The sequence below is a fragment of the Hyperolius riggenbachi genome, chromosome 6, assembly GCF_040937935.1.
Source record: "Hyperolius riggenbachi isolate aHypRig1 chromosome 6, aHypRig1.pri, whole genome shotgun sequence".
Lineage (NCBI taxonomy): Eukaryota > Metazoa > Chordata > Amphibia > Anura > Hyperoliidae > Hyperolius > Hyperolius riggenbachi.
The window spans coordinates 328,792,401-328,820,257 of NC_090651.1; the positions used below are offsets into that span (position 1 = coordinate 328,792,401).

The 27,857-nt window shown below is 42.1% G+C and overlaps 1 protein-coding gene across 1 annotated transcript in view; it reads right to left on the reverse strand.

Annotated features, from left to right (window-relative positions):
* The window catches only part of LOC137522203 (carcinoembryonic antigen-related cell adhesion molecule 6-like), a 42,886-nt gene that overhangs the window by 14,224 nt on the left and 805 nt on the right, over nucleotides 1–27,857 (reverse strand). The window contains exons 2-5 of the mRNA XM_068242235.1: nucleotides 22,645–22,950; nucleotides 14,751–15,065; nucleotides 10,906–11,202; nucleotides 3,954–4,265 (exon numbers count right to left, since the gene is read on the reverse strand). Coding sequence (XP_068098336.1) covers nucleotides 3,954–4,265; nucleotides 10,906–11,202; nucleotides 14,751–15,065; nucleotides 22,645–22,950 — 1,230 coding nt within the window. The remainder of the gene's footprint in view (nucleotides 1–3,953; nucleotides 4,266–10,905; nucleotides 11,203–14,750; nucleotides 15,066–22,644; nucleotides 22,951–27,857) is intronic.

Consider the following 27,857-nt stretch of genomic DNA (forward strand, 5'->3'; position numbering starts at 1 on the left):
TGCATTCTCGTGTAAAAGTCCAGTAGTTGCGAAGTCTAGTCATGATGATTTTTTTTTGGCCAGTCCTGGTTTTGGTCCTGTCTTGGCTGACCCTGAGGCTCACAGTTCCTTGACATGCCCAGAGGTTTCTCTTGTGCCAGTGTGCCCAGATGTTCTTTGTGTGCCAGAATGCCCAAGTGTGTCTAAGGTGTTAGCGTGCTCTGATGCTTCCTTAGTGGGAACATGTTCTGATGTTGCCAGTCGGCCTGCATGCCCAGAGATGGTTCTGGTCCCTGAAAGCCCTGATCTTGATGTTTGTTCTTGTGGCCCTGACTCGGGAATTGCCCTAGGTTCCATAGGGGTTCTTGATAGTTCTCCATGTGAGCCTAAGGGGCGTTCTGACCTATGGGGATCTCTTTGGAGCTTCAAGGTGTTCTGGGAGGTCTCTGAGAAAACTTGTCCTGGTGCCTTGGACTGGTTCAACAGTGGGTTTTGTGTTGGTAAAGACAGTCCCGGTGGGCATTGCAAAGGCTTTGGCGTTTTTGAACGGTTCCTGGAAGGCGGTGGGTATCGCTCAGGGAGTTTCGGAGGGCTTTCTTCTGGAAATCATGGTTCTGATGGGTGTCACACTGGGGCTTGTAGTACTGATGGGCTTGGTTCTGTAGGTTCTGGTTCTGATGGGTCCAGTCTTGTGGGGACTGATTCTGGAATTCGGTCTTGCCGGGCTGTCCCGGTCATCATGAATTATCAGTCAGACTGTTTTGTTGGGAATTTCAGTTTTGAAAAGCGTCTGGAATCCGCTTTTAAGGGCGGGGGTACTGTAATGATCGCTGCTGCAGCAGGTGTTGCTGGAAGTAGTAGTGCTGCAGCTCAGGCAGTTCTGATCTCTTTCCATGCAAGCTGCATAGCTTTGTCTGCCTTTCCCTGCTGTCAGCTTGGGACTGATTATCATTCACCTGTGTGGGAATCTGCATGTCTGCTCCCATTGGATGACCTCAGTATAAAGATCTGCTTCCTGCAGGACTCCTCGGGTTTTCATAGCTTCAGTTTAAGCTTGTCTTGCTGTCGCTTCAGCCCCCGATCGTGTTTCTTGTTCTAAAGATACTTTGCTGGTCTTTGCATCATATATTGGTTCATTGCCAATATATATGCATACCAGCACGTTTATTATTTTCCTTGTATTCGTGTTACGTTAATACATCAGTGTCGCTGATGTATACGTACACGAACTGTTTATATCTTGTGTGCAGTTAGTCAGCTTTCCAGCACGTTTTGGTAGGTTGCGCGTACCGTGACCACCCGTGCTGAGGTAGTTACCCTGCTCCTGGTTCTGTTTGTGGATTGCGTTCATCTCTGCGAAGAGATAACGAATCCTTCTGAATCCTGTTCTGTTTGTGGATTGCGTTCATCTCTGCGAAGAGATAACAAATCCTTCTGAATCCTGTTCTGTTACCATTTGTGGATTGCGTTCATCTCTGCGAAGAGATAGCGAATCCTTCTGAGTCCTGTTCCCTGCATTGCTCCAGTCTAAGTCAGTGTTCCTGCTTATGTCATATATCGGTTCATTGCCGATATATACATATGTTAGTCAGACGTTACAAATAGTTTCATTGATAGCTGTAATTGTAATACGCTAGGAAAACATACTTATTGTATATTTATCTGTGTTACGTTCATCTATCTCGATCCTGCTATTTCCTGACTATCCTGTCCTGTCTTTGTGAGGCACGCCATCGTTGCAACGCATCGGCTGCCTCATTCCAGTCTGTCTTGTTGTGGACGCTTGCTGTCACTAAGTAGCGGCTAACTAGCAAGCGTTCATTCTGTCTACCTGTCCTGATCTCCTCAGTTCTGGTTTATGCGCTCAGCGCTACTTTGCGCTGAGACGTTATAGCGAAAGCATTGTTTGTGGCTGTCGGATCTGCACCGGCTCTGTGCGCCACAATCTCCTTTTGGAGTCAGTCCTCCCCTCCACTATACTAGGGATAGCCTGTTTCCTGGTGCTAGTGTGTGTACCTCCTCCACGTCAGCTCAGGCGTTGCATGCTGACTGTGGAGAATACACCACCAAGCCTTACAGGTACGATCACATTGGCATACATTGGCCATAGTAGTGTGGTGCAATGGAATCTGTTGGAATAATGTGACGCATGCATTGTGCTATTGCACAACGTGCATGTTTACAGTTGCGGTGAAGCATACTCGTTATGTACTGTGTGCTTCACTGTGTGCACAGTGCAAATTTTCCCTTTGTTTGCGTTGCAATCCTGGCTTTAGAGGGTATGCAATGTCCAAATGTGAAACTATCCTGAATGATGTTATCAGGGTCTTTCAGCCACCATGCTTTCTACTGGTGCATTTTTGGCACACTGATTATTATTATTATTATTATTATTATTAGTATTATTATTATTATTAATCAATATTATTGATTTATAAAGCACAAACATATTCTGTGGCGCTGTACAATGTAAGAAACAAATATGGGGTATAAAACAATACAGACAATGGTGTACACCAATATATAAATGCAGAATTGGTACAAAATACAGAATTAGTACAAAATACAGAACTGGTAATTACAGTGACAAAAATAAAACGATTAAAGTGGACCCAAATTAAAAATACAAGAGTTCAGAAATAAAATCTATTTTCTAAATTATAATAATAAATAGCAGACTTTTTTCAGCTGCATGATGACAAATATAAAATATTTTACATTAATTGGAGGAACCGCTCCCTTCCTTTCAAATTGCCGGCACAAAATCCGGCAAACTGGTGGAGTAGCAATGGAGGAATTGCTAATGGCTGCCCCCAGTATAACCCTAGCTATGAAAAGAGAAGGGTGACAAGCATGCACTGAAATGCTCATAGGTTTGAAGGTGTGTTTATTTATCTTTGTATGTGTTAGGGCCCTTTTCCACTAGCAAGGGCCCTTTTCCACTAGCAGTCGCAGGCAATCACGCTGAACGCTAGCGATTGCGATTCAGCAAATGTACAAAATTTTGCGGCGATTACCCGACGTTTGCGATCGCGATTTTGCTATGCTATGCACTGCATAGCAAAATCGCGGCAAAAATCGTTCCGCGGCGCGATTGAGTAAAAAACGAATCGCGGTAGTGGAAATTACCTACCGCGATTCCTATGTTAAAAAGCAAACTGTAGCGATTTTAAAATCACTAGCAGTTTGCGGTTTTGCGATTAAGCAATCGCAAACGCTCTAGTGGAAAAGGGCCCTTAGAGTGGTGCAAGTAAATATTTTTAATAAAAAAAAATGTTTGGTTTGGGTCCGCTTTAAGGGCTCTTTCACACTAGAGCCCATTTACTGCGTTTTAACGCAAAGTCGAAACTAGACTTTCATTTTACCTTTCACTCCCGCTGCTGAGTTTTGATGCGTTGCGGTACGACGCACCCGGGAGCTTTTAATCGTCAGGAGCCAGCATTTTCCCGTTGGTTTCAATGAATAGCTACCGCCGCTGATTGCGTCGCACCGCAACATCCCGATGATACGCCGCAGGCTAGTCAATGCGTGCAGGAGAACGGCTCCTGAATGCGTTGTCTGATGTGAAAGAGCCCTAATAAAATGGATAGCAAATTCCAAGAAACAAAAAGGTGAGACCTCTGCCCTTGGGAGTTTAAAATCCAGATAATATTTTAAGCCTGTTGCATCCCTAAAAAAGCAATTAAAATAGCTCAAATGTTTCCTTCTCCTTGACTACAAAGTAATTCACCTTCTGTTAGAGCTACCTTATATGAATTGCTCTCTGGGGGGCAAGGAGTGTCTAGTTATGCCCGTGGACAAATGACTGGAGTCTTCTGATGAAGAAGTGGCTAAATCTCCCTCCACCCTAACCTTCCATGCACTGTCTAATGCTTCATTTCCTGTTCTTTCGAAGTGCATATTTAAATCTAGGACTGACTGAATCTGATTGTTTTAACATGTTGGAAGTTCATTGTAAATTTAAGCCAACCTACCTTCTTCAGGGATATCGACAGTGAAGAGGAAGCTCTGAGAACCAATAATATTCTGGGCTCTGCATTCATATTTCCCAGAATCATCCTCAGTTATCTCAGGAATCCAGAGAGTGGAGCCAAAATTGGTGGACTCCACCGTGAATTTCCTGCTGCTTGTCCTGATGTTTTCGATGGGAACGGGATCTGGATTAAGACGAAACCAGGAGAACACAGAAGGAAGTCCTTCTACTAGGGTCACAGTCAAGGCAATTGTATCTCCATCATCTGCTTCAATAACATTACTGTTGTCATGTTCAGGAGCTTGGGGGAGGTCTGATAAAAAACACACACACAAATATGCAATAATTCTTGATATTATGACAAAAAAATTGTTACATTTTGCATGTTTGTTTTTTTCTAAACTAGCTTTGAATATGCAATTAGATGTCATTACCTAACCTAAAAATGTAACTATTTATTTCATGGACGACATACATTCTTATAGATCTGTGCTTGTCAACTTCCTCCCTTACTTGCAATCCTCATAATCAGCTTTATGTTGAAAGGAAAATTATCGTAAAAAAGTCTCTTTCTCCCATGTAACCTACCAGTTAGAATGACTAGGTGGAGTGTCTACTAGGTAACAAATAACTGAGGCTCAGCCTTAATTGCATGCTGCCCATCATCTGAAGAAGAGCAGGGTGCCTGAAACATCGTGTCTGTCAAGGATATGTATTCTACTGCTACAAGCAAACAAAAGGCAACATTTTCAAAAAGTTGAGCCACAGTCATTTGTTTGATTGAAGACAGCGTCTTTGGGTCTCTTGTGGGCCCCTATTTGACAAGAGGCTGCCTGGAGTATTGTACAATCTTGTGTCTGACCTGTGGAGGTTTGTGTGACATTGGGATGTCTTCTAGACACGACCAATAAGATGCTGAATTTTCCAATTTTGTTGCAATTTTTTAATGCAGATTGGATTTGGATCAGTCCAGTGCAGTTCTTGGTACAATTTTAATCTACATAAACATTTATAACTCACTGATCATCTTTAGTGTCTGCTGAGACTGGGTGATAATGATTAAACAATGAGCAACTATTTATAAGTAGTATTATACTTTCTTTCCAAGTTCGACAGCAGGCTTCCCAGAGTCTGCTACAGACAACATGTTTGTCACTGGAGAAACAGCAAAGTAGCAGTTATAGAAATAACTATTCTACTACTCTATATGAGGGAAGGAATATGCCATTAGTTTGGTAAAAGTTTTGCCTGGGCAGGGACCTTAAAGTGCAGCTGAGGTGATATGTTACATGATGAGATAAACATGTGTATGTACAGTAGAAAACATATTAATAACCAAGTTGTTTTACTTGTTTTATTTTGCTGCCTGAAAGAGTTAATTTCTAGGCATGGAAGTGACAGCTTCTGTCTTGTCTTTACCTTGTCAGGAATATAGTAAACACCACTTACAAGCAAATTACAGCCATTAAAGTTGCCCTGGCAGACTACTGCTTATGAGGGGAGAGAGAGATAAAATACATGAACTATTGACATTTCTCAAACTCTTGGATGTTTAAAAGGCTACCACTAATGGTAAAACATTCAACCTACTTTGTAAATGTTTAAATATAAAATAAAACCATGGGATACTTAAAAAAGTAATTTTAGGAGTAGGAGGATAAATATAATTGTTTATCTCATCCAGTGGCGTAGCTATGGAGCTATGGGCCCCTGTGTGAGTTTTACATTGGGCCCCCCCAAGCACTCCATATGTAACACTTGATACGGCGCAACAAAACCTGCCAAGATCATCTACAGTATTAGAGGTGCCAGAAGGGGGTGGGGAACAGTGTGTTAATGATTACTACAATTCAAAGTATCTATAGAAGTGATTATTACCACCACAGGACCAATAAACAGCTAATACTTTGATTTAGGAAGGGCCCCTCTGGCCCAAGGGCCCCGATGCGGTCGCTACCTCTGCAACCCCTATTGCTACGCCCCTCATCTCATCCCGTTTATTTTCACCTCGGGTTCACTTGAAGAAAACGTACTTGGTCTAGGGACACAAAAGGTATACATCTGGCTTGTTTCTAATTACTCTAGCTGTGTAACATTCTGTGTGGTTTAATATGTAATGTATAAAGTAAATGCTGGGCAACTGTGCATGTGTAGACAATTAACTTTTTCACCTGAGTTTTCTCTTAGGTGATACAGGTATTTTCACACCTAAGTTGTCAATAAAATGCTTTTTGAACCCGTTAATAAACTTTTTCACCTATTTTTTATACTTTTTCAATATCAAAATGCTTAAAAGTCATTATAAAGAGAAAATAAAAAAAATTTCCTTGAAAAAAAACTCAGGAGCAAAAGTTAATTGCATGTGGGCTACTGTGTTAAACACTCATTCATACTACATTTCTTGGCTATAGAGAAAATGTCATCACATCATATCTCACCAAGCTTTAGGGTACATTGAGATGTTCTTCCTAGTTGCTCTCCATGGCAGGTGAGATTTGATCCTTGGACATTATTATCTGAAGACACAATCCTGGTCACACTGTTCTGTCCTGTCTCTGTTATGCTGCTGCAGATCAGGGACACATTTGCTGCTGGTTGTCCTCCTAGCCAGTAACATTGAAGTTCAATATTCTGATCAATGGCCTCTGCAGAGCAAACCATGTCTGCCTCGGGACTCACTGTACAATGACAGAAATAAGTCAGCTCATCTAGTGGATCAGACTTCAGCAGGGGTGTAACTACAAGGGAGAAACCCCTGCAGGGGTGCCCAAAAGTTTAGTGAATAGCAGAAGGCGACTAGCAAAGCCACAAAACATGCCCTTGTCAGCAATATTGCCACATATAATAAGAGGAATAGTGGGAACAAGTAAAAAAATAATTTTTCAAAAAGACCTTGTCGATTTTGAGAGCATCAATTTTAACTATGCAAATGCTAAATAGCTTTTAAACTTTGAAAAATGTGCAATGTAAAGATTTTTTGACTGGTTCCACTCTTGCTCTTCACATACGCAGGGATTTTGGTGATGATAACATGTATGGAGGCTTTGCTATTAACCGATAAAGTTAGCACAAAAAGACATGAAAATTAAGTAAAAATCCAAAACTATGGTTCTTGATTATGGTTACAAACTAAATTAATTATGATTTTTCCCACAATTTTGCATTAAGTTTTGCATTTGAATTGCAAATTACGATGCAAAATTACGATTTTGCCAAATTTGTGCTCATCACTACCATGCACACAACTTAGGGCCCGTTTCCACTAGGGCGGTTTCGGCAGCGATTCTGCAGAGTTTCCCCGCATATGATTCGCACAGGGAAACTCTGCCATAGGGGATGACGGGGCCACGGCGAAATCGCTTGCGGGAGCGATTCGCCCGGAACCCCCCACAGAATTTGCCGCGGATGCTGCGAATCCCATAGCCGTGCATGGCATGGCTCATGGGATTCGCCTGTGATCCCGCCCACCCGCTCAGTGCGGCATGCGTCTGCAAGACGCACGCCGCACTAGTGGAGACGATTTTCAAATAATTAAGGTAAATACTAATTACAAACGAATTCCTTGGCATTCCTTTGTGCATTCAAGTTTACATGAAATCAATTGTATTTCAAAATCGAAAAACGTATGGCCATGATTGCAAAAAGGTATGCAAAATTTTGCATTAGTACAGTCATTAGTACATGGGAACAATGAATAATGTAGGGATTTGGACTTGATCCCCAGGTGACAGTACAGACACAATGCTAGACTATAGCCTAGTGATGCCTTCTCTGGCTATGGACAGAGGAGGAGGGTCAACGGCCTGGCAGATGATGAAGCAGCTTATGGTGGGCAGAGTAAAGAGGGGAACAATGAGCTAAGATAATATGGGACTCAATGGGCATATTCATATCTATATGTCTCAATGTATTCCATTATTTCAATACACTAACTACAGCATGAAAATATCTACTTATCTCTAGCTTAGGCCATGCACCCTTCAACCTCGCATCTACATTTACTCCTTACTAAATCACCTAATCACGCACTGCCTGTACATATACTGTATACTTCCCACACCTTTTGTTTCCACCCCATTCCTTTTGATTGTAAGCTCGCAAGGGCAGGTCTCTCATCCTTTTGTGTCATGGAAAGCTATTAATTTAATTGCTTGTAGAGATGACCTGAACCTCCGACTTTAGGTTCACGAACCGGTTCGCGAACTTTTGCAAAGGTTTTGCGAACTTGTGAACTTTTGCAAACCGCAATAGACTTCTATGGAGAGGCAAACTTTGAAAACTAGAAACTTTTATGATGGCCACTGGCCAGAAAAGTGATGGAAAAGATGTTTCAAGGGGCCTAACACCTGTAGGGGGGCATGGCGGAGTGGGATACATGCCAAAAATCCACGGGAAAAATCCAGAGTTGACGCACAGCAGTGTTTTAAGGGCAGAAATCACATTGCATTCTAAATTGGAGGCCTAAAGTGCTTTAAAACAACTTGCATGTGTATACATCAATCAGGGAGTGTAATTAGTGTACTACTTCACACTGATAGACTAAACTCACTGTGTATCGCACCGCAAACAGCTGTTTGTGTAGTGGCGGCCGTGCTGGACTGGTGCACACCATGGCCAGACTGCATGCGATAGTGGTTTTCAAGCCCATATGGTCACCGGGCCGAGGAAGCTGAATGACAGAACAACAGGGACTGTCCAGCTGATCGAATTTGGTCTGTCCACAATGAAGCAATGACCTTATTATCTTGGGTGTGCCCCCCCTCCCACCCTCGAGACACTCATATAGCCGGCGGTCATTGCTTCATTGTGATACGCAAGCCCCTTCACCGCGCCAAAGTAATGATCACGAAGGGGAATTGACACATGTACATGCCTTTTGATTTGTTGTTGCCGTCACACGGTGTGCAGGCAGAGATGCTGTGTGTGGGGACTGACTTAGTCTTCGGGCAGGCCTGGCCATGCTTTGCAGACCAGGCTTCCATGGTCAGATGGGCCCTTGACCCAACGCTGTGTGACAGAGATGTCATCACTTGTCTTTCAACATCACAGTACAGATTAGGTATCACCTTTTTTGAGAAATAATTGCGGCCTGGTATCTTCCACTGCGGTGTGTGGCTTTGCTTTTGTGTGCTGCTTTTCCTCAGGTGGTCATCCCATTGCAGTTTGTTCTTTGTAATCATGTGCCTTCATAAGGTAGTCCCAACGTGGGTCTTGGTCTTTCCACGGCTCAATTTTCGGTGGCAGAGAGTACAGATGGCATTGCTCTCATCTGAGGCAGACACACAAAAAAATGTCCATACCGCTGAGCCCTGTGATGATGGCACTTTGGTGATTGCTGCTGACGTAGTGTTAAGTGGGGTGCCAGAATCAGAGCAGGAGGAGGAAGATATGTCACACTTCCATGTGGAAGCTGAGGAAAATTAGGTGTTTTGTGTTAAATAATCAACTACGTCCTGACAATATTGGGGGTTGATGGCACGTGCCTTCTTCTAAACACTGTACTTTGGTCAAGGGCCGCACAAAATCACGACAGCGTGACCTCGAACAGACCTGCCAGGTGGCCTGCCTCTGGCTCTGCCTGTTTTGTCCATATTGGGGGGGATGAAGTGAAAGGTATGCACTGACTTGACTGATACAATGTACGGTTACACAGGTGCAGTGAACAGGTTGCAGTGACTGCTGGTACAACAATGTGCTGTTACACAGGTGCAGTTAACAGGTATGCACGGACTGGTATACTAAACAGCATGCGGTCACACAGGTGCAATGAACAGGGATGCAGGGATTGCTATTACAAATGTGCAGCTGTAGCCTGTCACACACACACAGGTAGTCACTGAATGTGTTGGGCCTGGCAGTGGCATAGTAGGAACTACCAGCAAGGGGCCAAAGGCCAGCTGCAACTGACTGAGAGGGCTGTATATGCAAGTGGGCTACACACGAAAAAGAAAAAAAATAGATCACAAGAACAAGATTAGCTCTCAAAAGATATGTTGAGGGGTGCTTTTTTTAGCAATAAGAATCAGCAAGGAGCAAGCTAACAAGCCTACAAGATCCTAACTAAACTTTCCCTATGTGAGTCTGCAGCAGCTCTCCCTTCTTTAATTACTGCAGGCACACGAGTGAGTGAAAAGGTGGACGCTGCCTGCCTTTTATAAGGGGGGAGGGGCTCCAGGAGGGTGTGTAGCCTGATTGGCTACAATGTGCCTGCTGACTGTGATGTAGAGGACACTAATGATGCACAATGGGGGCGAATCGAACTACCGGAAAAGTTTGCGGTTTGCCGCGATCGTGAACCACTAAAGTTTGCTGGGAACCGTTCGCCGGCGAACCGTTCGGGCCATCTCTAATAGCTTGCACTCTGTTAGACATTTTAGTCATCACATATTTGATGTATATCATTGTCTGTATCATTGTGTATCCCTTGTTTGTTTTCTTACATTGTACAGCGCCTCGGAATATGTTGGCGCTTTATAAATAAATAATAATAATTACAATTGTAAAACTTGATTAAGGCTGTAAAATTATGTGCCCTTTATAACTGGCAATGTACGTGAATAGGGCTCAATTCGCAAAAGTGTGATAACTGCTATCACAGCGGTTATCACGCGAGCTGCAGCACACAAAGGTTTTCACGCAAACAGTGTGACTTCACGTGATAAGCAGAGGTTTGCACTTCTGGCTTTTCATGTGAAAATGTGCATGTGATTGCGATCAAACCTCCGCTTATCACGTGAAGTCATGCTGTTCACATGAAAACCTTTGCGCGCGGCAGCTCACATGATAACTGTGATAGCAGTTATCACACTTTTGTGAATCGAGCCGATAGTGTGAGGGAAGCTTTATATAAGAGTTATTTTCTGAGGCAAAGGCCCGGTGATTTAAGCTAACAACACCCGGCTTCTGGGGTGAAAAAGCACCAAACTGAGTAAAGTCGGAAAACAGTTACTCACAAGCCAGATTGAAAGTCAAGGCATTGCTGATCTCTTTATTCATCCAATTTGACGCTTCACAGGTGAAAGGTCCATTGTCAACCTTGGAGACAGGGCTGATGGTGAGAGTGGAAGATGGAGGGGAATCCCCCTCTGTAATGTGATAATGAGGACCTTCGGGTAATGGCTCTCCATCCAGATACCATTGGAATAAAACATTTATACCATCAGATGAGCAAAACAGACACACTGAATCCTCTCCAACCCAGATGTGTGGCTCTGACGTGTTACTGGTCAAGGTCACATTTGAGACAGGAGCTGAAAACCAGAACAATCAATTAACAATCATGAAAGCAAACTATTACATAACAGAACAACAGCTTTTGATACATTCTTTGTTGCTCTGCTGATTAGGGGGAGGACTGGCCAGGGGGGAAGGGGGCGATTTCCCCCCAGGCTGCTTCTCACTTAATGATTTAGGGCTGGTGCAGTGCCTGGTGCATTCAGGTTTTTGTACAAGGCAATGTGAACCACTAGGCTGGCTGAGGTAAACAAGAGTGCAATACAGAGCAATTAGAGGGTGGGCAAGCTAGTAAATGTACACAGCATGATGCAGAGCAGAGGCTTGCCTGGAGTGTCCATAGATAAAAAAAACTCTGTTAGCTCTCTCATGATCATAGCTCCCAACTGTCCCTCTTTTGAAGGGACAGTCCCTCTTTGGACATAAGTGTGTGTGGGGGTGGGGGCAACCTTGGGGAATTAAGGTGGCCATGCAAGCATCTGTCTATTCTGCGATCAACCAACTGTTTTGATAATTACTGTCGAACTGGATGACAATGGGTGCTGCCACAAGCATGCCCAATCGACGATTTGACTGATTTTGGGCCTAAATTGGTCAAATCTGAGATGGTGGTAAATCTCAGGCTGATGTGGTTGATCAGGTGTGCAGTGGTAACGGCATGCGATAATCACGATCAACGGATAAAACGGAAACCCCTGACTGTCGTCCCTCCAAATGTATTATGCAACCCTAAGTGCCTGTGCAGTCATACTTTACCTGTCACGCTGTCCTGCAAGTTGCTCTGCTGTATTTACGCATGGGCGCACCATGTGACCACCAGCATATAGCAAGTGGGGCGTATGTGTGACGCCATTTGGGCTTGGGCTGCCATGAACACGGGCCTCTAGTTTGTGTTTTCCCCCCAGGCCAAAAGGTCCCAGTCCTCCCCTGCAGACAACATGTGCAATAATTTAGATACATTTAGGCCAAAAATGATTAATTGGACTAGGCAGAAAGACTTGATCAATTGTGAGTGGCTCTAGAATCTCGCCAGCCTAGTGTTGCAGCCTATAGTATTGCTTCAGTAAGATCAGGTTTTTTTTTTTTTTTAATAATCTTCTTGCTGAAATCTATTAAAAATTAATGTACTGTGTGTGGTACAAACAGATCCCTCTCTGATCAGATTTAGATCAGAGAGGGATCTATCTTTTAACCCTGTGTTGCTTGCGAATTTTCGCCAAAGCCATTTTTCACATCGAAAATGCCATTTTAGATCTTGAGAAAATATTTGCAAAAATACATTGTATTTTCGCAATATGGGCAAAGTAAACCAATTTTTCTTTCCAATGCAAAATTCCCCAAAAAGTGAAAAGTCTGTTTATTTTTAGCGTGAAAATTCGTGAAAATTTTGAAAAATCACACATTTATTACAAAATGATTTTCAATGGCATTTTTGCTCAAAAGTCAAATCTTACATTATTTTTGTGAAATTATTGGCTTTTTTTTCTCATCACTGGTTTTGCTTTGCAACAATGGATGTCATGTACAAGTACATAACCACCTTAAAGGAAACCTAAACTGAGAGGGATATGGATGTTTCCTTTTAAACAATACCAGTTGCTTGTCAGCCGGGCCCTGCTGATCTCTTTGGCTGCAGTAGTGGCTGAATCACACACCTGAAACAAGCATAGGGCTAATCCAGTCTGACTTCAGTCAGAGCACCTGATCTGCATGCTTGTTCAGGGGCTGTGGCTGAAAGTATTAGAGACACAGGATCAGCAGGCGATTCAGGCAACTGGTATTATTTTAAAAGGAAAAATCCATATCCTTCTCAGTTTAGGTTCCCTTTAAGTTCAACATAATCCTTGCTGGCTGGCAATTTCTGCAGACAACTTTGTTATCAGTCATCAAGTCAGGTAACTTGTAACTTGCAAGGCTAGTCCAGTAGTTCAGACTTTGCTGCATCACTCACGGCCTAGGTCCCCAAGCCTGTCCTCAAGGCCCACCAACAGTACATGTTTTGCAGAAAACCACAAACATTCACAGGCGAGGTAATTAGTGTCTCAGCAGAGCTGATTAGCTACCTCTGTGGATTTCCACAAAACATGCACTGTTGGTGGACCTTGAGGACAGGGTTGGGGAACACTGATACGGTACTCCATAAGTTTAACTACTTAGCAACTTCTGCCACGCTTTTCTACGTCCGTGTTTATACAACACATGTAAACATGTGGTTCTGTTTTCTATTTTTAGAAAACGGAGTTAGTATAACACCATCTTGTGGCCAAGAAGTAAAACTACTTCCAAATTCACCATTATACACTAAGGCCCGGTTCACATCTGCATTTTTTTCTGGATCGGGCCTACGTATCCGGCCATCTGGATCCTGGAAAACGGTCCATTTTTACAGCCAGTGTGCTGTCAAACGTCCATTTTTCATAGGTTCCTAATGTGCTGCAAAACTTTTCGTTTCCGTTACGCGGAGCGAAGTGGTCCAGGAGTTTAGGTCCTGCAGCATTTTTCTGTCCATTCAGCGGAACGGAAACCGGAACCGTACGGCAGGATCCGCAGCTAAAGGCCTTACCATAGAAAAATAAATTGCATTTGCATTATTTTTTAACTCCTTCACCCCTAGCCCAAAGTAAAATATTATTGCCATACACTGTACTAGGGACACAATTTAAAGATAAACCGTAACCAAGAATTGAACTTCATCCCTTTCAGTAGCTGATACCCCCTTTTACATGAGAAATCGATTCCTTTTCTCAAACGGTTCATCAGGAGGCTCTGTATGGCTGATTTTGTGGTGAAACCCCTCCCGAAAATTATGCCAGCGCCTCACAGCACTGAGGTAATTACATCACACCGTGGGGAGCCTTGTTGCATTGTGGGAAATAACAGCTGTTTACAACTGCCAAAAAAGCAAGCACCATCTCTTTCCAATGACATCACCTGCCAGCAGTAAAACTGTCACAATGTGATAAATGTCAGAATGTAAATCAGGGGGAGGAAAGATTTTATAATGGGCAAACACTGACTAAATCATTTATACATAATTATTGTAAAAATTAAGCACTTTTTTCATTACATTATTTTCAGTGGAGTTCCTCTTTAAACATTGTAATAACCGGGACAAATGGGCAAATAAAATGTGTCTGTTTTATCTAAAATAGCACATTTTATTTTTAAACTGCAATGGCTGAAAGCTAAGAAATTGGTTTTTTTTTTTTCTTCTTCTTCCCTGTCAAATGCATATAAAATAATCTAATTCTTAGCATAAAGTGCTGCCCAAACAAAGTTTGTCCAGCAAAAAATAATATACTGTAGATCATTACAGTGTCATAATTAGCCATAAAGTTATGATCAAATTAATGGAAAGAGCTTTTGAAGGGGAAAAAACCTGCGGTAGAGAAGTGGTTAAGAGATCTTCATAAAGCATTAATAAAGCCTAATGTTGTTGTTATGAACTCTTCTCATAACACCTTCCGTGGAATTCATGTAACACTCTAAACTCACTTTTCCCTGTGTTTATCTGGGCAATAGATTGCAATTAATAGAATGGTGATAAGGTTGAGTTGTTACTTACAATGGACTCTGAGCTCATGTACAGCCTCTTTTATTATTGTAGAGTCTTCAAGCTGTTCCATAAAAGTGTAAGTCCCGTCATCTGCAAGAGTCAGATTGTCCAGTCTCAGAGTGCCATTTACAAACAGCGAACATCTCCCTGAGTACTGACCAACACATCGAGGAGTGCCACCAGGAAAGCGCTGAGCTATGATGGAATTATTGAAACTCCATGTTATCCCTGTTATCACTGGATTGTCTTCTGCTGAGACCGACTCATAAAAAAATATAGATTCCCCAAGCATTCCATGCTGCACCTGATTAGATGGTACATCATCTACAGAAAAAGCAGGGAGGAAAATGGGAATTTTTAGAATTTTTCAATATATTAACCTCCACATGAGTAACATGAACTGGAGATGAAATAAGGAAGTGCCTAGTACAGATACCAAAAATCAAATTTAAATGTAAAAATACCTTAAAATTAAAGCACAGTATGCCTTTTATAAGGACTATCAAGCAGAAACCTCACAAAATATCTGAGCGTGAACATATATTTATATATATACCGGTATATATAAATAATTGGATGTATTTGTGTATGTATGAGTGTATGTATGTGCCGCAATCACTCGAAAACCCCTTGACCGCTTTGAATGAAACTTGGTATGCAGATCCCTTACTACTCAGGATGATATGTTCTGGGGGTCTCGCGTCCCCCCTGCACACCTGGGCGGAGCTAAGAACAGCAAATCAGATTTCACCCATTCATGTCAATGGAATAAATGTAAAAGGCTGCCAATTCTCACAGTAATCAAGCCAGAGTCCCCACACTTGGCACAGTTGGTCACTTGGTGACCGAGGTTACAAATCCAGGAAAAGTGGGCGGAGCATAAAACAGCCAATCAAATTTCAGCCATTCATTTTAAATGGGAAAATGTAAATTGCAGCCATTCTTACACTGTTAATTGCAGGGTTTTCAAACTTGGCACACTTGGTCACTGGGTGAATGAGAATAAGATTCAGGAAAGTGGATGGAGCAAATTCAAAATTCACCTGTTGGTTTTCAAGGGGAATATTTACATTACTACTATTATTATACTGTTAATGGCAGAGGCCTCAAACCTGCTACAGTCAGTCATTAAAGTGAACCTTAAGTGAAAAAAAAAGAGTTCTACTCACCTGGGGCTTTCCTCAGCCCCCTGCAGCTGATCGGTGCCCTCGACGGGTCTCTGCGATCCTCCTGGTCCCGCCGGCGACCACTTCTGGTTTCGCCGTCAGGACCCGACAGGCTGGGAACGCGAGTGATTCTTCGTGTTCCCAGCAACAATAGCTCCCTCTATGTTGCTATAGCAGCATAGAGAGCTGCTATAGCAACATAGAGGGCACTATTGTGGCTGGGAACACGAAGAATCACTCGCCTTCCCAGCCTGTAGGGTCCTGACAGCAAAACCAGAGGTGGTCGCCGGCAGGACCAGGAGGATCGCAGAGACACGTCGAGGGCACCGATCAGCTGCAGGGGGCTGAGGAAAGCCCCAGGTGAGTAGAACTCTTTTTTTTTTCACTTAAGTGCCTCTTTAAGTGACTGGGGTTCAAATTCACTAAATGGGTAGGAGCCACAAATAGCCAATCAGATTTCTTTGATGGATAAACTGCTACCATTCACACAATTTTGATGCCAGGAACCTGAAAGCTCACAAACGTGTCAAGGTTACAAAAAGTGGGTGGAGTAAAAAAATAGATTACCCTGGGAAAACATAAACTGCAGACCTTCTTCACTGTTAATGGCAGGGTTCTCAAACTTTGCACAGTTGGTTACTGGGTGACTGGGATTAATATTAAAAAGTGGGTGGAGCCTAAAAAAGGCAATCAAAATTCACCTGATGATATTCAAGGGGAATATTTAATTGCTGCCATTCTTGCACTGTTAATGGCACAAGCCTCAAACCTGGTACAGTTGGTCATTGGGCCACTGGGGTTCAAATTTAGAAAAGGGGGCAGAGCCACAAATAGTCAATCAGATTTGTTTCATTTCACTGGGAAAATACAAATTATTGATGCCAAGGACCCCAAAGCTCACAAACTTGGTCATTGAGTATTTGAGTGTTAGGGTTAGAAAAAGTGGGCAGAGACAATAGCAGCCAAATACATACCTGGGCAAAGCCAGGTCATCAGAATCAGAGAATCAGAAAACTTTATTTCGCCAAGCATGACTGGGTCATGCCCGGAATCGTTGTTGGCACAATACATACATCAGGCTCAGAGAGAAGATAGAGACATAGATAGAGAGTGAGACATAGATAGCAGCGAGCCGTAAGGAACATCGGTTGGCATGAGTTAGCATTACATTTTGTTGCCTTCCACCATACATTGCATTGCACTATACCGCCCCGCAGCTCGTCGGGGCTTGCATTGATGGGAGTATGTGGAGGGAGTTAAGGAGGCTGACCGCCGAGGGGACCTCCTAGGTCATCACCTAGTAGTTATAATAGAAAATATCCTCTATGAATGTGGATAATAATAATTTAAAAAAATGAAATATTTTATTAAATCAATTCTTTGAAGTACCAGGAAAAATACCCTAAAAGTGAACTAAGCAGCTCCTGGCTTCAAATAGCTGCAAGGGCTGCCATTGTTCAGAAGCTCAACCCCTGCTATTTTACAACTGCTATTAGCCAGGCTAGGTGTGACATTCTTCAACTGTAACTGATGTTTTCTGTTTGAAGTACAATGGGGGTTTGTTTGTGGGCAATTAAGTCTAATGAGGTGATTTCTTATCTGTGTTCCACAACCTCCTGCTCAGCGACCACAGGTCCTTTGCGGACGGACAAAGTGGCTATTTTAACCCTTAGATGTAAAAAAATGAGGTAAATTGAAAGTTTTTTTTAATAATAAACCACATATTTAGAATGCATTTTTAATTTGCTATAGAGCTGCCCTGGGTGTTAAAAATGATGCTCGGTTCACTTTAAAAGCAATGAGAAACAGAAAATGCAAATCTTGCCTGTCCTGAGTGCTGATATCCAAATATACCAAATACGAGAAAAAGTCAGGGTTAGATCTCAGGAAGCAGCCTAAGGGGTCGGCTAGGCATGGAGGAGGGGTTGCTGAATATAAGGAGCTACTGCCCATAGCAGCTGTGCATGAAAAAGAGCAGCCGCTGTACATGGATGTTACATGTACAGGTTGGGGGGGGGATGAGTGCTGCCTGTTGCACATGACAATGAAGCAACAAGATGGCCTAGCAATGCAAAAAGTACAAATCCAGCATTGGATATAATATTATCCTAAATAGAATCTATAAGTTACTGTTGACTGGTTGCCACTTGGTTGCTGCATATGGGTGCTTTAACAGAGGTAGATAGGCTAGAATTAGACGGTATTATGGAAAATGTTTTCACCATCATGACATGAATTGTAAATACAGTAGTGATTTTTTGTTTGCCAGCATAGCAGTATGGAGGCACATAGAGACCAGTGACAAGGTGATCAGAGGTGGATTTACGATCTAAAGCTAAACACCTGCTGGCAGATACGGCCTGATGGAACGGGGATCACCAACTCTGAGCGATTGTTTTCCCGATCCATCTGGCCGAATCTGCAGGCGTTGATTACAGAGGCGGAAACAAATGATCATTTACATGATTGCAGCAAAACCCGCGCAAGTCAGTAAGGATTAATATAATCCTCAATGACTTAATTCCTCAATGACTTAATTGGACATGTCAGTTGTTCAAAAATGAACGATTGAGACAGGTGACATATGTCACTGAACCTCGTTTAATGAATTTGCATTGAACTATGTTGCGCAATATTGAAAATAAATTGTTGGTCACGCAAAATTGTTCACGGAAAATCGTTTAGTGGATATGAGCCTTAAAGCGTAACTGTCAAGCATAAAATCAAAAATCAATTCTTTATTTTTATCTAGCAAACAAGTAATAAGGATGCTAACCAGGCAATCCAAAAGTTAAAAATCACTCTTACTTTTCTTGTCCATAAAAGATCATTTCCTGGTTTTCCTGGCTCATATTTAGTACATCTGCTGCACAAAGGAAGTTGCAGGTTGCTGGGTTTTCTTTTTTTCTTCTTTACTTCCCCTCAGACTGAACTAATGCAGCCTGATTGGCTGCAGCCTCTTTCCCTCCCACACCTCTGTTCCTCTCTGACTGAGAAGCTGCAGAGTCACATAATGACAATGCACTTTCTATTGCAGAACTGAGTGGGAGTGTCTGAAAACTCAGAGGGCAGTGGCCAGTGCAAACACAGATAGAGTTAACCCTGGTACACACTTTCAATTATGATTGGCCAATCACTGACCAATTTTACCACCTCCATATAGTACGAGGGTTAACAGATATTCAATACTATGAGCAGATTGTGTAGGTAAGCCCTCATACTACATGGAGGTAGTAAAATTGGTCAGTGATAGGCCAATTATAATTGAAAGTGTGTACTAGGCTTAAGGGAGGAAATTATGCCAGGATTGGCTTCATGATAGACAGAGTAAAGATGGAGAATCCTAAGAAGGATTTTCTCTTTTTTACTATAGATAAATCACTAAAATCAAAATGTGGAAAGTGCAATACACATGTTATGTAAGTAGAGCAAGTATTTACCTACTTCTATATGTGTTTTTTTTCCTGAGATAGTATGGCTAAAAGCTCCACTTTAAGACAGGAGCCTCAGAGTAGCTGAAAATAGGACGTAAAGACAATTATACATAACTATACTATGAACTATGTAACTACATAACTACGTAACTTTAATTTTATTAGTCTACTGCCTAATTATGTTGATCCAGGGATTTTATCTGATTGCCATCTGAAGTCGGGAAGGAATTTTTCCCTTTTGGGGCTAATTGGACCATGCCTTGTAAGGGTTTTTTCACCTTCCTCTGGATTAACAGGGATATGTGAGGGAGCAGGCTGGAGTTGTACTTTATACTGGTTGAACTCGATGGACATATGTCTTTTTTCAACCAAAATAACTATGTAACTATGTAACTACTGGTGTAATAAAGGTCCACAGACTTGAAGCTAGTTAGATTATTATAACTATAAATCATGTAGACTAAAAAAAAAAAAAAACATAAGCAGCAGAACTTTGTAAACATTAAGGCTTCAAACCACAGAAACCAGAACAAACCGGTATTCATTACAGCTATAGATAAGATAGCAATCATGATTGTTTTATAACATGAATGTATTTTAAACACTGCCTTAAATCTTAACCACATATAAAATATTTTCCAATGAAAGTTGCACATTTGACAATATCCATGATTTATAGATTGTTCCTTTATTGTACTTGGAATCAGCTCCTAAATTAGCATGTCACAATGGTGCAGAAAATGTTTTTATCTGTCAACTAGTATCCAAGGAAATTGTCCGAGGCCCTATACACTGAGCCCATTTAGAAATTTCCATCTTTTGATGACAACCTTTCTCTCATGTTCTTCAAGGCTCAATACCCACTGGTTTTCCTCTACTACTATTTTTTCTCTACTGCATTCATCCCATACAAACCTTTATTGAGTCTGGTAGAAAGGAGGAACATAGGGAAGTTAAAAAGGCAGCAAGCACGTGAACAACCATGTGGTCTACTTACTACAGGTCCCCATAATTTATGTATTGTACAATTCGGAGACACCAAACTCTCATAGGATTGGTCTGGCCCTTTTTTAAAAATAATTGCTCACAGACAAATATTTATTTTCATAAATTGAATAGGAATGGTCAGAAATCCAAATTTCCGATTCTGCGGAAATTCCGATTTCTACCAATGCCGAGTAACAATTCGATTTCTGAGCAGTCTTTTTTTGGTCATTTATTTGCATTCTCTGATTGACTAAATACTTCCGAGGTGACTCTGTATTCTCTAATTGGTCCAATGCTTCCGAGTTCTGTGATTGGGCTGAAATTAATGAGCAATGTGGTATTTCCACAGAGCATTCCTTATTAGGAAAAGATGAAGCCGGCACCAAACGTTTCAAGGCTGCATGCCTCTTTATCAAGCTTAGCTGGAAGTTACAAACATATGCCACGCAAACTGACATTTATACCAAACATGGTTAACAGCAGCCAATCAATTCAAATCACTAACCACCAATCATAATAAACAAAAAGAAGGGGTGCTCTGAGACTCCCAGTAACTTCAAGGAAAGGTTTCAGCAGGATGGGTCTCACCTTTATCTTTTGTGGCTAGTACAGCGTACACAGCCCCGATAAGCATGCGTCCCTCTTTGCCTAGCCGGGGACCGGGCTCTCCGCTCTGGCGTAGTGGAAGTGACGTCACTCCTCCTGGCGCTCTGCACAAGCGTAACTGCGGAGAACAGGACGTTGGCACCCAGCCGCACTGGAGTTGCGTGGCATATGCGTCTGTATCTCCGCATGGGGAGAGGGACATACGCAATTTCCTGTACGTAACTGAGGCGTCAATAAGTCCGCATGAGTGGGATGGAGGAGAGGGACCACTACTAAAACTATAACTAAGGGTTATATAAAAAGAGGAGGGGGTCACAAGGGTATAACATTTATTAAAAGACAACGCGTTTCGCAGAGGAGCAGCCTCTGTTTTCTCAAGTCATTGACCTAAATACATTTAGCACAATTCATTATATAACACACTGCAGCCAATCAGCTCTGTGTGGGGAGGGTAAAATTACCGTATTGGACCTAAAGGAAGGGTCCATATACCTTAATGTTCTAAAAGAGGGGGCGAAGGCCTAAATATATACATTGTACATAGACTACAGTAAGAAAGACGTCCATTGTGCTAGGTCAGAAGGAAGATTTGGAGAATAACAGAACCCTCACACCACATAGGTTATCCTCAGTGTATACAGTAAAAAGCAGTCCACAAGAAACCCAAAGAGAGTCAATGTACAAAGTACATCCCAAAATAATGTTGGAAATTTTTCACACAGCACAGCACCCATAGGCTGCAAACACATCCATAACATATAAGATGATAATACATTCACAGATTCCTGTTCTCCCAATCATTAATTTAATTGTTATCCCAGTCTTATTAGAGTACTACTGGCTGTAGATGGCTCATTTCCTCCAGGCATTTATTCAACCCCCCTGGTTCCAGTGTCCCCAGTTTTAAAATCCAGTAGGACTACACCCGGACACACGCTTTGGCGCCGCCCCTGGCGTGATGTCACACAGTACTTCCATCAGGTCCGCCTAGTGCGGGTGGGTGGAGTCGTGGTGACGATGGGCGGACCAAGGAGGTCATGGGTCGTGCGGCCAGGAGGGGCTGAACAGATGGGAAGGTTCAGCTAGTGTGCCTATCAGAGCAGCCATATGTAAGTTCCCCATCAGGTCCGACAGAGCAGGATCATTATGATTGGTGGTTAGTGATTTGAATTGATTGGCTGCTGTTAACCATGTTTGGTATAAATGTCAGTTTGTGTGTCATATGTTTGTAACTTCTAGCTAAGCTTGATAAAGAGGCGTGCAGCCTTGAAACGTTTGGTGCCGGCTTCATCTTTTCCTAATTTGCTGAATGATCCAGAGTGCTGCTGGATCACTGGCCAGGCACATCGAATTGGAAGTAATTACTAAGGAGTGCGCAGTCACATCACTATCCACAGAGCATTCCTAAAAATGTAACGCCTATTCTTGAGTTAGTTGGGTATCATTGTTGCTAAGGATCTTTAGGAAACACCACAGAAGTGCAATACTCACACTAGATTATCTGTCAAGAATGTCCATAATAGCCACCTCGTTTGAGTTTTATCAAACCTGTGTACTTAGCTTAAAGGACAACTATCAAAGTTAGCTAAAATTCTAAATGCCACATATATTTCCAGTAATTTCAAGAAAATGTCTCAGATAAAAAGTAACCTTTCATCTCTGAAAGAGGTTGTAACAATTATGATATGGTTATAAAGAGTTTGTACTTACAATACACCCTTAACTCATATATAACTTTCTTTACAACTGTAGAGTCTTCAAGCTGTTCAGTAAATGTGTAAGTCCCATTATCCTCAGAAGTCAGATTGTCCAGTCTCAGAGTGCCATTTACAAACAGAGAACATCTCCCTGCGTACGGACCAATACATCGAGGAGTGCCACCAGGAAAGCGCTGTGCAATTATGGCATTTCTAAAGCTCCATGTTACTGCTGGATTGTCTTCTGCTGAGACAGTCTCGTAAAAGTAGACATATCCTCCAAGGATTCCATTTTGGACCTTATAAAGTGATTCAGCACCTACAGGAAAAACAGTGTGAAGAATAGTACTAGTGAACAATGATGACGAAAATGCTGATATTCTTTTCGCAATAATTGTCACAAAAACAAAGTTAAATTTGACTTTTGAGAAAAAATGCCATCGTTATAAGTTTGTAACATTTATCAGTTTCCTGGAATTTTAAGGCAAAAAATAAACATTATTTTTACATTTTTTGCAAATTTACGGGGTCAAACTATAGATTTTTCTCCTTTCCATGAATTTTAAGCATATTGCAAAAATACTTTGTATTTTCGCAAATAGTTTCTCATGGTAAAAAATAGCCTTTTTTTCAGTGCAAAAATGACTCAAATTTGCAGGCAACACTGCTAGTAAACTTAAAGTGCACTGCTGAAAAACAAAAAATAAATTAAAGTACCACTTTGAAAACACATCAGATTTCAGTGTGAAACGAAAATCATGCTGGGTATCTATACAGATAGAAATATAATGTATTAATTAAAGGATGGCAAATTGTTTAATAGAAAAGGAATGTATCAATGTACAGAAAGTTCACTTGAACATCAAATACTCAAAGCCATGCAGATAAATAGCTAAACTATGCACAAAGTCTCTGAAATTTGTTGAAAACAGTACAATATTAGGAGCAGAATTGTACTGCTACTTGTCTCTTACATTTGTGATGGGTTGTATTACCTGCTCATGTGGGAGTGGATAAGATGCTTGATTTGCCAACACTGTAGTCCTGACGAGTCCTGTGTACCAAGTGAATTGCACAGATGCCACCTTCATTGGGCAAGTTCACCCTATTTTACCACTGCTATAAAGCAGATTTGATCACTGATGGAATCTGCTGTGAAATCGGTAACACAAACAATACCCAATCGATTTCTATCCAAAGTCGATCGGACCAGATTGAAAATTTTGCTTGATTGCTGGTGGGTAAGGAGCGCATCGCTAGCAAAGCAGTGGCAGTATTCCCACCTGTCCGTTTTCGCATTTTCACCCTGGTTCAGTGATTTAAAGAGACTCTGAAGTCTCATAAAATTCAGGTTTTTATTTTATAAATCTCTTTAACATCAATGCCCTAACTAAAACGCCGCATCCCCATGGCTGCACACCAACTAAATCCCCCAAACTCCCAGGGCACATTGCGGGGAGCGCTTCCGTGAAGAGGCAGAGCTTTTGGCTGCAGCTCTGCCTCTACACGCATCCATCAGTGCGGATCGCCGCCTCTGCCCACCCCTCTTAGTCTTCTTTCACTGAGAGTGGGGGGGAGAGGTGGAGATACACGTGGATTGATGCGCATGGAGGCAGAGCTGCAGCTGAAAGCTCTGCCTCCTCCAGCAGCAAAATCTATGACCAAGAAAGTTGTGGATTTTTGCTGGGGAGTTTGGGGTGATTTAGTAAGTGTTCAGCCCGCCGGGATGCAGTGTTTAAGTTAGGGCAATGAAAGAGATTTTAAAATAAAAAACCTGAATTTTATGAGACTTCAGAGTCTATTTAAGTTCTTCTGGTGGGTCTCCTCATCCGTGTGTCCTGTTCCTCTTCCTGTCATGTGACGAACCAAAGTTTGTGTATGCTGCTGGCTCTCTAGTGGCAGAAATCGACTCAAAATCTGCGTGCAGTGTGTGCCCAGCCATTAGATTCTTCTCTGATCAGATTTGATTAGAGAGGGATCTATCTGATGGTCCATCTGGTGGCCAGACACCTTTACTCAGTAAGGCTATCAGCTAAATTTCCAGAAGAATGACTCAATGCAATGTGATATCGCTGTTTGCCATGAATGTGACCTTTGTGGACATTTGCTACATGTGCCAAAAGCACTAAATGATACCTATATATCACAACTAATACAGTATTTTGGGTGAAATTTAGAATAGTGCTATTCCACAAAAAGGTTTCACAGCAATTTCTCATGATACAGCCATAGTAGAGGTGGAACTGCCAAAGCACGGAGAAGGTCGGCATCCATTTTGCCTTTCTATTAGGGCTTTCTCAAAACTGATTTACCCCACATCTCCTCCAACCCTTAAATACGAGGACAAAAAACCAGCTAAAACAAATACAAACCCCCTACTAGGGGAATTGTGGTTGCAGATGACGTGCAATCTCCATTCCCCCAGGATATAGGATCCTAGATAATGGCAGTGTAGTAATGTAATGTTACCTCTCATCAAGGAGGATTATGTAAAAGTAATTTCCAGCCCACTACAGGGTGGTCTTTGTCCACCTATTTAAGGACTCAAGGAGTAGTGGTGGGCAAAAATTATGCCTATACGTAATTACGCATCGTAGTTTGCAATTACGCATCATAATCGTAATGCTAAATTTGTGGATTATGCACAAAAAAAGTTGTATGACAACATAATTGCTAACCGTAATTACTAATGTTAGCATAATTTATGTGTCATTTTGGACGTGACCGGTTTTATGCATGCAAATGCAGTTTTCGTATTGAAAATTTAAATAATAGCTGCACGTGTGCAATGTACTGGCTGATGAACGCAATTTTTTTTTCGCTTATGAATGCATTTTTTGCAATGAATATTTAACTAATAGCCCCATATGCAAAGTACACTGGTGAACTCATGCAAATATTTTTGAGGCATTAAATGCAAATTGCGCAATTGCAGGCATAATTATGATTCACAAATGTAGTATACTATACATAACATAATCTAAATTATGCAGTGTATAATTGCGAATAATTACACATTTTGCGTAATCATAATTGACCATTACAAGCATCACTATGAAGGAGATGTTGGGTGAAAACGGTTTTGAGAAAGTCTTAATAGAGGGGCCATAGCTGAACTTTCAAGTTTCCTTACACCTAAGAAAATAAATAAATCTAATTGACTTTAATGGTATTTCGAATCTATGCCTTCTGAATCCCACATATTTTAACCTGTTTGACAGCAGCAAACCAAACAAAAGTATTATTCTTCATTTCTTTATGTGTTATGCATATTTTGCTTAGTTACCGTATATACTCGCATACAAGCCGAATTTTTGACCCCCAAAAAGGGGGCCAAAAGTTGGGGGGTCGGCTTGTATGCGAGTCGTGGGTGGTGGTCTGCGCCCCCCGCCCGCCGGCCCCCTCCCTCCCTCCGCAGCCGCCGCTGCTGCTAAATTACCTGCTTCAGCGGCCGCTTCCTAATCCGGGTTCCCCTCTTCATCCTGCGGAGTCCGTAACTGTATCACAGCAGCGCACCCGGCGCTGCTGCTGTGACGATGCAGGGGGCAGGAAAGAGTGGTTCCCCTGGTAACGGCGCATCGCCGTTACCAGGGGAACCGCTCTTTCCTGGCCCCTGCATCGTCACAGCAGCAGCGCCGGGCGCGCTGCTGTGATACAGTTACGGACTCCGCAGGATGAAGAGGGGAACCCGGATTAGGAAGCGGCCGCTGCCTAAAGCAGGTAATAGCAGCAGCAGCGGCCGCGGAGGGAGGGAGGGAGGGAGGGAGCGTGCGGGGCAGGGCACTACACTGGGCACTATACTAGCTATACTGAGCACTATACTAGCTAAACTGGGGCACTATACTAGCAATACTGAGCACTATACTAACTATACTGAGCACTATACTAGCTAAACTGGGGCATTATACTAGCTATACTGGGCACTATACTAGCTATACTGAGCACTATACTAGCTATACTGAGCTCTTTACTAGCTATACTGAGCACTATACTAGCTAAACTGGGGCACTATACTAGCTATACTGAGCACTATACTAGCTAAACTGGGGCACTATACTAGCTATACTGAGCACTATACTAGCTATACTGAGCACTATACTAGCTAAACTGGGGCACTATACTAGCTATACTGAGCACTATACTAGCTAAACTGGGGCACTATACTAACTATACTGAGCACTATACTAGCTAAACTGGGGCACTATACTAACTATACTGAGCACTATACTAGCTGAACTGGGGCACTATACTAGCTATACTGAGCACTATACTAGCTAAACTGGGGCACTATACTAGCTATACTAAGCACTATACTAGCTATACTGAGCACTATACTAGCTATACTGAGCACTATACTAGCTAAACTGGGGCACTATACTAGCTATACTGAGCACTATACTAGCTATACTGAGCACTATACTAGCTAAACTGGGGCACTATACTAGCTATACTGAGCACTACACTAACTAAACTGAGCACTATACTAGCTATACTGGGCACTATACTAGCTATACTGGGGCACTACCTACCCATACTGGGCACTTTACTAGCTATACTGGGACACACTAGGGGAATAAGGCGGCCAGCATTTCCTACCCCCGGCTTATATGGGGGTCAATCATTTTCCCCTGTTTTTTCAGGTAAATGTTGGGGGGTCGGCTTATATGCGGGTCGGCTTATATGCGAGTATATACGGTAGGTTCAAGGTGCGTTATAAAGTTATTCCTTACTGTAGACTTTGAGCCTATATTCAGCCACCTGTAAAATAGAATAGTCTTCATCTTGTGTAGCCATAGTATAGGTTCCATCATCTGCAAATGTCAGATTGTTCAGTCTAAGAGTTCCATTTACAAAAAGCAGACATCTTCCAACATACTGGCCAACACAGTGAGGACTTTCACTTGGAAGAAGCTGGGAGACTATGCAGACTGTGTAATTATTAAATGTCCAAGTAATTCCAACACTGGGGAAACTTGGGATTGATTCGTAAAAAGAAACAGTTCCTCCTAGTGTGCTGCTTATTGGCTTTGGAGCAGGAACCCCTGCATGGAAACAAAGGAAAAATAAATTAAAGTACATATACATTTTTTTAGTTTTTCATTTTTTGTTTTCAATCTTCACTCTTCTGGTATTAGTCAACAGACATTGGGCCCAATCCAATTCACGTTTTCTCCAAATTTTTCCCCTAGGTGGCATTTTACATCTTATCAATAAAATTGCCTTTAA